This window comes from Cervus elaphus, chromosome 24 (assembly GCF_910594005.1).
Source record: "Cervus elaphus chromosome 24, mCerEla1.1, whole genome shotgun sequence".
NCBI lineage: Eukaryota > Metazoa > Chordata > Mammalia > Artiodactyla > Cervidae > Cervus > Cervus elaphus.
In genome coordinates, this window is record NC_057838.1 from 34,117,900 (window position 1) to 34,130,888 (window position 12,989).

Consider the following 12,989-nt stretch of genomic DNA (forward strand, 5'->3'; position numbering starts at 1 on the left):
GAATAGCACGCCTCTCCCTTTTTTTCTTTAAATCATGTATTTTTAGTGTCTCCAGCACTTCAACTTCTGTCTTTCTATCCCTATGCAAAGATGGCATTTCGCAGATTGTTCCTCCAAGGAGCATCCTATGATAATTCAGTCAGTCTAGGCAGTTAGAGACTTAAAATACCCTGTAATGGCTCCAAATTAAGTTATTAATTTGATAATGGAGGCATTGTCAAACTTTGCCTTAAAATAATGGTTCTCAAACTTTATTGCACATTAGAATCATCTGGGATCTATAAAAAGTACTGACGCTTGTTTCCTCACTCACCTCATCCTGATTTGATTTTTCTGTATTATGACCTGGGCATCAGGATTTTAAAGCTCTTGAGGTGATCATAACATACGTCAAAGTTTGGGAACCACTGGCCTAAAAAGACTCTCTTAAATTATGTGTATGAGAGAGTTCATAGGTGTGTGTGTCTTCTTCATTTCTTAGAATTTTTAATATAATCATTTAGATGGAATTTCATAGAGTTGATTCAAACTATGCTTTACACCTACCTTTATAACAAGATGTAGACAAATTTATCTTTAAAATTCTAATTTTAATTTTAAATTAAAAGCATCACCCTAGGTCATTCGAGTAGTTTAAAATATTCACATACCCATCTGTCTATAGTCCCAGATTTTTTTTCTCTGATTCAAGCTGTTACTGCAGGTGTATCTGAATCCTCTTGCTGGGGAAACCAGACTTCCGTGAAAAACAGGTGAATCTCTTTTTGCATAGCAGTAGTTCAAAACTCTAGTTGCCACCAGTTATGTCTATGACATATGGCACTTTTCTTAATTGATGATCCATTTACTCTATAAGAATTGAGGACCAAAAGATTTTTTCTTCACAGTTAAGTGGAGAAAATGAAACTTGTAAGAAACATTTCAAGTATGAACACCAAAATATTCCAGTGCCATACATATAAATGTGTCTACTTTACCATTTCATTTTGCTTGCTTATTTTAAATGTTTTAAATTTTTATGAGCTTCTTAGTTTATGCTTTTAAAATATCTTTTAACCTATTACATGCTTTTAATAAATACAGTTACATGGCAGAGTTGATTTTTGTATATTTGTATTGTGAAACCTTGTTAAACTCATCTGTATTGGTAACTTTTTTTGTAGATTCTATTGTATTTTCTACATAAGTGGTTATACCAACTGGGAGTGTAGACAGCTTTACTTCTTCCTTTTTAATTTGGATATTTTTTATTACTTTCTCTTGCTGTATTTCTCTCTGGCTAGAACCTCTAGTATATTGTTGAATAGGAGTGATAAGTACAGTCTTATCTAATTTTAGATCTTAGAGGAAAGACATTCAGCTTTTCAGAATTAGCTGTGATATAAGCTGTAGTGTTTTCAAAGCTGCCCTTTGCCAGCTTGAGAAACTTTCCTTCTAGTCTTAGATTTTTGAGAGTTTTTATCAGAAATGGATGAGGATTTTGCCAGATGTTTCTTTGAGACTATTGAGATGTTTATGTGGTTTTTTGTTTTTAGTCTGTTAATATGGTGAATTTATTTGTTTGTTGTTGATTAATCTCTGGGAGTTTGTGTCTTTCAAGAAATTTATCCATTTCATCTGAGTTTATGAATTTATTCACATAATCTTTGCATTTTCACTTGCTGTTTAGACCATTTACATTTAACATGATTATTGTTATGGTTGGGTTTAAATTTGCCATCTTGAGATTTGTTTTTCTCTTTGTCTCATCTGTTCTTTTCCATTTGCTGTCTCTCTTGTTTTTTAAACTTTTTTGGATTAAGTTCTTTAATCACTTCATTGTCTCTTCTTTGGCTTATTAGCTTTAGCTCTTTGTTTTAAAATTTTTGTGGTTGATTTAGAGTTTATATTACACATCTGTAACTTTTCTTAGTCACCCTGAAGGATAAGTTTTAATTTAGTCAGGATCCAAGGGGTGGAGAGAGTGTTCCAGAAGAGAGAATAGCAGAGTGGGCAAAACTGAGCGGGAACCACAAGATTTCCCAGAGAGAAATGGCAGCTCTAGGATCTCAGTCAAATTAATTGTAAATGATGTAGGTATTTAACCTCAGTCTGGTTATTTTGGTGAGGTCAAGGAAATAGCACAGTGTTGATTGCGAATTACTTTCAGAGTGCTTATTCTTTCCACTAGATTAAGAGTGACAGCTTTAACTGCCACTAGGTATAGTAAGTGCATTAAACTGTGGAGTCTAGAATTAGATCTGGGCTGGAATTCTGTAACTTCTCTTTGCTAGTCTTTGCCTGTAACCTTAGACACATTACCTAACCTTTTTAAACATCAGTTTTCACATATGTAAAATGTGCATTATAATTGCAGCTACTGTAAGTAAGGTTCTTATGAGGAACAAATGTACCAAACAAATGTATATGCACACATACCTAGCTCATGGTAAAGACTTAGTAAGTTAGTTGCTGCTAATACCATCATTCTTTGTTTTTTTTTTTTTTTTTTTTTTTTAAAACAACAGAAATTTATATTCTCACAGTTCTGGAGGCTAGAAGTCCAAGATTCGGGTGTTACCAGTCTGTTTTCTTGAGGTCTCACTCCTTGGTTCAAAGAGGGCAGCCTTCTGTCTGTGTTCTTGCAAGGTCTCTCCTCCATGCATGCAGGGCTCTTCATTTCTTAATCTCCTCTTCTTACAAGAATGCCACTCAGATTGAATGAAGGCCCATTTTAACAGCTTACTTTTAATGTAATTATCACCTTAAAGTCCCGCTTCCAAACACAGTCACATTCTGAGGTACCAGGGGTTAGGGCTTCATGCATAAGAACTTGGAGGACATAATTCTTTCCAAAACAGTGCCATCATTCTTAATCATCAACCCCTCCATCTTCTCTTCTGAATAAAGAACCAGCGAATGAACTGCTAACTAGATAGGCAGAATCCTAGAAATAATTCTTACGGCAAAGGTGAAAATCAGTAAAAGAAAGAAAATCAATAAAAAGAAAAAAGAATAGTTAATTCATTTTGAAAAAAAATCACCTTAATTAGAAGGTGACTTATTTTTGATCATTATCAGGGCCAGTCTGCATGACTAAAGTAAGCTCTGATGATTGTTTCTGACTTTTTGAGAGTCCGTCCAAAGTATGGCTTCAGTAAGGATAAGAGAGCACAGAAGGAGCAACTGTGAGTCAACGTGGTGTTAACAGCAGATTCTAGAACGGGACTGAAGAAACTCTAATCCTAGATTCATGGTTATAAGCCATGTGATCTTAGGAACACCATTACCATGCCTGTGCCTCATTTTTTCCTTTGTGTATATGACGCACAGATAATACCTACCTCAGGATTATTAGAATTAAGTCACTTAACCCATGTGAAGATTTTAGAACAGTTCACATAGTAAGTACTCAAGAAATATTAGTTGTTTTTGAAGTTGTTAGATTAATTCCCGTGACATCTTTAGCCCAACCCACAACATGGAGGAAATTCTTACTCCCTGCCCCCACAACCCCACCATTTTACACCAAGATTACTAGCAAAAGGAGTTGATCAAGTGTATTGACAAGGGCAGTGGATGGGAAATTGAGAGACCTGGGTTCTACTGTGTAATTTTTCTATAATCATTTTGTTCCTAATGAGCTACAGATACCTCAAAACTATTCTTTATACCTAAAACTCTTCCTCTCATGAAAGCCATATTGCCATCCCACTTGACTCCAGTGCCCCGAGGCTAGTAAGCCATTATCTTAAATGGATTGTTCTTGAATCCAGGCTCAGGTGCTTAGTGCAGCTATGGAGATCAGTTTCACACAGTAATTAGCTATTTTGATGAAATGGGGCTAAAACAAGTCCTCACCACTACCTCTGTTCTTAATTAATAAAATGACCTATATTTTAGCCACTCAAAGTCCTAACATCATTAATAGCCATTTTTGGTGCTAAAAGTAGAGTTGGGAAAAAAAGAAAGAGCAATGAGGACATATGAAATCAGGCCATTTTCCTCTTTAGTTATGTATTTCATTAGTTGCCCATTACTAGAATTTAAAATGAAATACTTATATTAAAAAGTGTTTGCTGAGTGAATGAGTACATTTAAAATGCGATGATAATGTGAATTGACTGTTTTCTCATGTGATCGTCCTGACCTTTTCAACAGTAACTTGTAGTGAGACTTGCTTTTTAGGGTTTAGTTCTTTATCATTTAGGTAAATGGAAGAGTTTAGGTATTGCTGTGATCCAGTGGAAGAGTAGCTCTTTTTATCACTTATTTGAAGCTTTTTTTGTTATGTAAGCAAAACATTTTCATTGCATAAAAATTAGAAAATAAATAATAAACAAAAATGAAAAAAATAATTTACCTTGCTTTCTAAAGAATATATTGATAGTATTCTACTCAACTTTTTGGTGCAGTTTTAATTTTTCTTCCCCAAATAGAATTATGCTGTATGTACCAGGGTCTTCAAGTATGGCTATAAGCAAAATCTCTTATACATCATGAGTGTCTTTTCTGACCACAGTGTTCCAGGCAGGCACAATTTGTTACAGTTGCTACAGCCTGTATTTTGTGGCATATGAATACCTAATTTTAAAATAGTTTGTTATATAATCTGAGAGATAAGTTGCATATAGAACTGTGCCATTCACCAAAGACCTAACCCTAACCCTTGTCACCAGAGATAGTCCCTCACCTTTCCCATTTATATAGCAAATAATTTTCCTATTTATGTAGCAAATGCATGCATGCTAAGTTTCTGCAGTCATGTGCAACTTTTTGCAACCCTATGGACTGTAGCCTACCACATTCCTTGGTCCAAGGGATTCTTCAGGCAAGAATACTGGAGTGGATTGCCATGCTCTTCTCCAGCGCATCTTCCCAACCCAGGGATTAACCCGTGTCTCCTGCACCTCCTGCATTATAGGCAGATTCTTTACCGCTGAGTCACTGGAGGAGCCCAAAAAGTAAAGTAGAAGTTGCTCAATCCGACTTCTTGTGACCCCATGGACTGTAGCCTGCCAGGTCCCTCTGTCTGTGGAATTTTCCAAGCAAGAATACTGGAGTGCGTTGCCATTCCCTTCTCCAGGGGATCTTCCCGACCCAGGAGTTGACCCAGGAGTTGAATCCGGGTCTCCTGCATTGTAGGCAGATTCTTTGCCATTTGAGCCACCAGGGAAGCCTAGCAAATGCATAACTGTATTCAGATGCTGGCAAGAGTAATATCATCTTTACAACACAAGATCTCTAAGTCCTGCAGGAAAGCTGATGAGTGCTTTTGTTTTAGTTAGGAAGTGGGTTAACCCAAAGAAGTCAGATAAGACAGGCCAGATGAGTTCTTTTAATTAAGAGTTCTTTTAATTAAGAGCATTATAAAGTTAACAGTTAAAATAATCTCCACATCTACCACTTAACTTTTTCATATAAAGATAAGATGAAGCATTTTGACATTATCCCATTAGTAGACCATTTTATCAATGGAGCAGATTGAGAAAAGATTTGCCTAAGGTTAAACAGCAAAATGGCTGTCTGAGGAGGCCTTACAAATAGCTGTAAAAAGGAGAGAAGTGAAAAGCAAAGGAGAAAAGGAAAGATATTCCCATTTGAATACAGAGTTCCAAAGAATAGCAAGGAGAGATAAGAAAGCCTTCCTCAGCGATCAGTGCAAAGAAATAGAGGAAAACAACAGAATGGGAAAGACTAGAGATCTCTTCAAGAAAATTACAGATACCAAGGGAACATTACATGCAAAAATGGGTTTGATAAAGGACAGAAATGGTATCGACCTAACAGAAGCAGAAGATATTAAGAAGAGGTGACAAGAATACACAGAAGAACTGTACAAAAAAGATAATCACGATCATGTGATCACTCACCTGGAGCCAGACATCCTGGAATGTGAAGTCAACTGGGCCTTAGAAAGCATCATTATGAACAAAACTAGTGGAGGTGATGGAATTCCAGTTGAGCTATTTCAAATCCTAAAAGATGATGCTGTGAAAGTGCTGCACTCAATATGCCAGCAAATTTGGAAAACTCAGCAGTGGCCACAGGACTGGAAAAGGTCCGTTTTCATTCCAACCTCAAAGAAAGGCAATCCCAAAGAATGCTCAAACTACTGCACAATTGCACTCATCTCACATGCTAGCAAAGTAATGCTCAAAATTCTCCAAGCCAGGCTTCAGCAATATGTGAACCGTGAACTTCCAGATGTTCAAGCTGGTTTTAGAAAAGACAGAGGAACCAGAGATCAAATTGTCAACATCCGCTGCATCATTGAAAAAGCAAGAGAGTTCCAAAACATCTATTTCTGCTTTATTGACTATGCCAAAGCTTTTGACTGTGTGGATCACCACAAACCATGGAAAATTCTGAAAGAGATGGGAATACCAGACCACCTGATCTGTCTCTTTAGAAATCTGTATGCAAGTCAAGAAGCAACAGTTAGAACTGGACATGGAACAACAGACTGATTCCAAATAGGAAAAGGAGTACATCAAGGCTGTATATTGTCACCCTCTTATTTAACTTATATGCAGAGTACATCATGAGAAACACTGGGCTCAATGAAGCACAAGCTGGAACCAGGATTGCCGGGAGAAATATCAATAACCTCAGATATGCAGATGACACCACCCTTATGGCAGAAAGTGAAGAAGAACTGAAGAGCCTCTTGATGAAAGTGAAAGAGGAAAGTGAAAAAGTTGGCTTAAAGCTCAGCATTCAGAAAACTAAGATCATGGCATCTGGTCCCATCACTTCATGGGAAATAGATGGAGAAACAGTGGAGACAGTGTCAGACTTTATTTTTGGGGGCTCCAAAATCACTGCAGATGGTTACTGCAGCCATGAAATAAAAAGACGCTTACTCCTTGGAAGAAAAGTTATGACCGACTTAGATAGCATATTAAAAAGCAGAGACATTACTTTGCCAACAAAGGTCTGTCTAGTCAAGGCTATGGATTTTCCAGTGGTCATGTATGGATGTGAGAGTTGGACTATAAAGAAAGTTGAGCACTGAAGAATTGATGCTTTTGAACTGTGGTGTTGGAGAATACTTTTGAGAGTCCCTTGGACTGCAAGGAGATCCAAGTAGTCCATCCTAAAGGAGATCAGTCCTGAGTGTTCATTGGAAGGACTGATGTTGAAGCTGAAACTCCAATACTTTGGCTGACTGATGCGAAGTGTTGACTCATTGGAAAAGACCCTGATGCTGGGAGGGATTGAGGGTAGGAGGAGAAGGGGACAACAGAAGATAAGATGGTTGGATGGCATCACCAACTCGATGGGCATGAGTTTGAATAAACTCCAGGAGTTGGTGATGGACAGGGAGGCCTGGTGTGCTGCGATTCATGGGGTTGCAAAGAGTCGAACACGAATGAGCGACTGAACTGAACTGAACTGAGTGACTGAACTGAACTGTCTTATTCTGCATTGTATCCATTGTGCCTGGAATAGCATGTTGCGTGTGGTAAACCGTCAAATATTTAATGAATAAATAAACTGTGCTCTGATGCCATCAGCCTTATGGCTTTGCTGTTCTCGTCACTTGAATTTTTCCATTTTCATGCCTCTGACATCATTGTTTTGTCCACTTAACATACCTTCTTTCCTCCTTTCTAAGTCCTGTAAATCAGTGCTACTTAATCTGTAGCCCATGGGCCGATGGCATGAGCAGCACCTACCAGCTGGTTAGAAATACAGAATCTTGGACCCCAGACCACTCTTACTGAATCGGAATCTCTGTGTTTGTGACTTGGAAACAGATATTTACGTGAGTTCTCCAGGTATTCTTCTATATCCTCAAGTCAGAAGTTGTTATTATTTAGTCACTAAGTCATGTCCAAGTCTTTTGCGACCTGTGGACTATAGCCTGCCAGGCTCTTCTGTCCATGGGATTTACAAGGCAAGAATACTGGAGTGAATTGCCATTTCCTTCTCCAAGGGATCTTCCCGACTCAGGGATCAAACCCACCTCTCCTGCATTGGTAGGCAGGTCCTTTATTACTGGGCCACTTGGGAAGCCCTAGTCAGAAGACCTCAGCCATAATCAGCTAAATCCCACTCTGGCCAACTTCTGCCTTCCTAAAATCATTCCTAAAAACATAGACATCCACAAGCGACCATTTCTTCCTGTGAATTAGTAATAGCCCCAGATTCTTTTAACCCCAGCCTGTTTTGCCTTTTTGATGTGTAATCATTGTTTCCTCATCCAGCCTGTGCGCTCTAGCCAGACAGTGTATGCTGAAGGCAGTCAGGAAACACTTGACTGGTTTTTTTTTTTTTTGGTCATGTGTGGTACAGTTTTGGAACATGACTGTCCCTATTTGACTGCCTGCTTCCCCCTGAACTGCATTCTTGCTTCAGTGTGGAATCCACCACTCACAGTGGTAGCATGGGACCCTGCCTTATCCACAGGATCTTGACTCTAGAAATCCCAAAGCACTTTGCCTCACAGCAGCCCAGAGTCAGCCCTGCATATACCAGAGCTTCTGCTGGGTCTTCCCGCGTGGTCACCTCTAGCCAGTTTGGAGCCCCCATTGCATCCCAGTCCCAGGTTGTAGCAGATGCCATCAATATTTTCATTATTTAAAGCATACTTTTTATTCATTGTCCCTCTGCCTGCCTGAATATTGGTAATAGTGTTATATTCCTCACTGATGGTGGGGAAAATGAGAAAATTGGTTGCTATTGTTTCACTATCTGTAAAAGAAAAGCATGTCTTTTTTTTTTTCTTCTATGGTAGAAGTGCTCCAGAGAAGTGCTCCAATTTCTTTGTCAGCTTTTAGAGATAATTTTTATGAAGATTAGAAGCATTCAACTTTTGTGAGAGAAAGGAGAATAATAAGAATTAAGGGGGGAAAAAAACCACCTCTCTCATGCTGACCTATTTTCCCCTCCACAGATTATCTCTCCTTCATGAGTTCCAGAGTTTACACTAAATGATTCTTTGCTGTTTCTTTAACCAGCAGCAGGGACTTTAATTTCACAGGGTTCACTCAGAGTTGATGCTTTTCAGACTTTGGGTAACTAGTTTATTTTCATTCTCCTTTATTTTGGATTAAAGTGTAATCTTAGGACCTAAGAGTTCCTTGCATGGTTATTTTTGGAATATGGAAGCTTTTGAAGTGTTTAAATCAACTCATCTTGTGGTTATTTGCTGAATATCTAGTAGGTGGCCAGGAATATGTTAGACTCTCTTATTTGTGCAAGTATCTGTGTACACGCAGGAGAATTTATCAGGGGCGGGAAAGAAGCATGAGATGTGATACCTTTCCATCTTGCTAGGGAAGCAAGCATACCACAGTTAGACCTGGGTTTAAATTCTATTCTTTGAATAAATGCGTCATCTAGGATAACTCATTTAGTTCCTCTGTGCTATTATAAGCAAATGTGAATGAAAATATGTGATGAAGGTGCCTTGCACTGTGCTTGGAGAACTTGATGTCTGTATGTGTTTGTGTGTGTGTGTGTGTGTGTGTGTATATATATATATCTCATAGTCTGTGCTTGTAAAACAATATAAAACAAATCCCCTGCACAAAAATATATAGCTTTATGAGTTACTGTGATTTAAACACCAAAAACAATGTATTAAGAAAAAAGTGTTTTTCACAGCATTTCCTACTCTTGATGTTCCTGGGTTTGCAATTTAATTTTTGCCAACTAACTGTATATTAAGTAGTATCTTGATGTTGTTCTTAATTAATATTGTCTCAATTGCCATTTAGCTTTATTACTTGGTTTCATGGCAAATACTATTCTACATGTAAAGATAACTTTTCAGATTATAAACGTAATACTTATTATCAGAAATTTGAAACTCCACTGCCTGAGGGTTTCCTTATAACTCAGTCAGTAAAGAACCTTGCCTGCAAGGCAGGAGACCTGGGTTTGATTCCTGGGTTGAGAAGAACTGCTGAAGAAGGAAATGACAACCCACTCCAGTATTCTTGCCTAGAGAATCCCATGGACAAAGAAGCCTGGCAGGCTACAGTCCATGGAGTTTCCAAGTGTTGGACACGACTGAGTGACTCACACACACACCATTCAGATTCTGGTGCATTTTGAATCTTTCAATCTGTTTTTCTTTGGCATACATGATGATCTAGATTGAGATCACACTACATATACAATTTCATATCCTAACTTTTTCATTTAACATTGTATCCTGAGACATTCCTGTGTCATTAAATGTTCCATGAAAACATGCTTTTGAGTGGCTACTTACTAGTCCAACTTCTGGATGTGCCACAACTTAAGTGACCATTGCTTGTTTCATGGTTTTTGACTATTCTAAGTAATGTTGACAGCAACATCTTTGTATTATATCTGTGTCAAGTTTATAATGTAAAGGACATTGGTGAGCTCTAAATGTGGTACTTTTTTTTGAAACCCGCATATTCCATGTGCATGGGGTGGGTGCCTATAGGGGAGACACTGTTTACAAGTTGGCATAACTCTCCATAGCTGGTACTTGGTTACCACATGATTCTGACAGTTGAGACCCTTCAACCGAGAGTCCAAGAGCACTTACCTGTCTGGTTCTCTCCGCAAAGTCCTACTGCTACAGGTATCGCTGTGCTGCTCGAAGCCAGAACACACCCGACAGCTCCGCCTCGAATCTGGGATTCCGTTGCGCAGCTGACCACTTGCCCACCACGGGCTAAGAGCCAAAAAGAGCCTTGCCGAATCCGAGAAGTCGTGTCTACTCTGCACGCGGCTTCCCTCAGAAGGCTGAACAACCTCGTGTGAAGACTTCCCACCCCAAGGTGGGTTACATACCTGCCCAGTGGCCAAAGGAACCGTATGGCGAGACCAAATCGCTGACCTGCATCAGCATGTGCGCTTTATTGTGTGATGTGTTTCATGTTTTACTTTTGAGAGTGTTTTAAAGAGGAAGGAGGTGGAGGGCACCCTGAGCTTGGCTTCAGGAGGCCTGTGTTCCACCCAGGGTCTGCCCGTGGGTTCGACCCCAGGGTCCCACTCTTGACCTTTCTGGGCCTCATTGAGTTCATCAGTCCAGTGAAGGGATGCACAGTGTGATGGCTGAGGCTCACTCCCGACTGACAGATCCTCTGGATATATCAGATTCTATTGTGATTTCATAGTGAGAATTTATGACAGATGATTTTTTAGCTATTTTTTCCCCATGTGTGAACCTCGGGTGATACTAATCATGTGAAATAGTTGTTCTCTTATGTATTATTTTCAGAAAAGAATGGGGTGGGGTGGTGGGGATGAGTCTTTATATTCATACCGCACTTTGCTTTTTCAAGGAAATCAGTGTCTTTACATTGTTATGATGAATCCCACTTGGGCCAGTGATGGCATGCTCAAGTTCAGCCATCGGAACACACAGGAATGTCTGTGGGGTGACTCTACTGTGCTTTATCTTTTAACATTAAGTGCCTTTGGTTTGGGGGGCAGCTGTAAGCCCTATTCCCCCTCTCCCCAAAGCCTTCGGTGAATGTGAACTGTGTGCTACACAGAGAAGCCTGTTTAATTCTAGATGTAGGAGAAAAGGAGCAGGAACCTTGAATCAACTATATTCAAGGTACCCAGTATTTTGTAATAGGGAAGTAGGAAATCCTGTTGTCTGTGGAGTATCCCATGCTTTGGATCGTGCACTATGTCAAATAAACTGGTATCTGCTAAATCAGGCTTCTGTCTCATTGGTTCCTTTTCTCTTTCACTCTATTAATGTCTTCTTTTTAAAAAATGACTTTGTGCTATGTGAGATGTATGTGTTTTTTTATGTAAAAAGTTTTTTATATATGCATGTGTGTTGTTTGCTAGAAAACTTTTACATTGATAGCTGCTTGATAACTTTGATATGGGAGTAATTTGTGGGAGTGTTTATTCCAAAACACAGGGTGTTCTGCCAGGAACCTCATTATGACCTTGCTTCTTCATCCTCAGTAGATGAGACAAAGTCAAGGGCAGTGCCTCCATCCTGTAAAAACTGACAGGTGCTTCACATGCAGGCAAAGCACCTCGTTTCACAGCGATGGCTTCCAACCAGAGATCTCTGTCATCAGGATCCCAGCCTGATTCCCCGTTCTTTGAAGACTTCAAATTCATTCCTAGCCTATCGTTTGAAGGGAAAGACTCATCTTGAGGTTGGTTATTCAAAAACTAAGTCAAATAATATTCTGAAGGGTTCAGCCAACCCTTAACTGCAACTTTTGTGCCTAGTCTGTTAATGTTAAAACGTTTATCTTGAAAAATAGTCATGTTGCTGGGGTGTTTGTCCACATTTGTTAATCTGTCGCTTTGTGGATATAAAATGTTTCTTTACAGACTTTCATCAAGTGATGATTAATTCAGGCAAAACAAACAAAAAGCATTTGCTTCATTGAAAAAGCTAATAGAGGAAATAAGGTATTTTATTCTTGAAGTCACCACTAGTCAAGCACAGTTTTTGTTTTTACTTACTACCTCCCACCTGCTTGGATTTTTCACATGGTTATACTTTTACTGTGTATATTTTGGATTCTTCTCTTGGTAATTAATGTTATATGGCATAAATATTTTGAGGTGTGTTTTGGCTTAGTCTTTAGAATTGCATTTTTAGCAGCAGCAGAATGTTAGAAAGCATTAAAACAAAATCCTAACAAATCCTTCATTTAAGAGCCACACTTCCAAGTTACTAGGGCTTCCCTGATAGCTCAGTTGGTAAAGAATTCGCCTGCAATGCAGGAGACCCCGGTTCGATTCCTGGGTTGGGAAGATCCCCTTGAGAAGGGATAGGCTATCCACTCCCATATTCTGACTTTCACTCACTCACTCCAAGTTACCAGCTACAGAGTGCACCAGACTATAGACAGTCATGGCCACTACACTTTATAAAATTGCATGTTGATTTATGAACAGACCCAAGATCATAGTATAATAACTGCAGCTTTAATGCCGTATAAGCGTTCCTGAAACGCCTCACCTTCTGCAAAATTGCATGTGAAAAATAGGGAGTGAAAGGGAAAAAGAGAGGTGGGTAGAGCACTCTAATCTTA

At 39.0% G+C, this 12,989-nt stretch overlaps 1 protein-coding gene across 2 annotated transcripts in view; it reads left to right on the plus strand.

The window, feature by feature from the left end:
- Positions 1-11,640, plus strand: part of SUMF1 (sulfatase modifying factor 1) — an 86,128-nt gene extending 74,488 nt beyond the window's left edge. For both annotated transcript variants that reach the window (XM_043886227.1, XM_043886228.1), the window contains one exon: positions 10,536-11,640. In XM_043886227.1, coding sequence (XP_043742162.1) covers positions 10,536-10,646 — 111 coding nt within the window. In that variant the 3' untranslated portion in view covers positions 10,647-11,640. The remainder of the gene's footprint in view (positions 1-10,535) is intronic.
- The last annotated feature ends 1,349 nt before the right edge of the window (positions 11,641-12,989 follow it).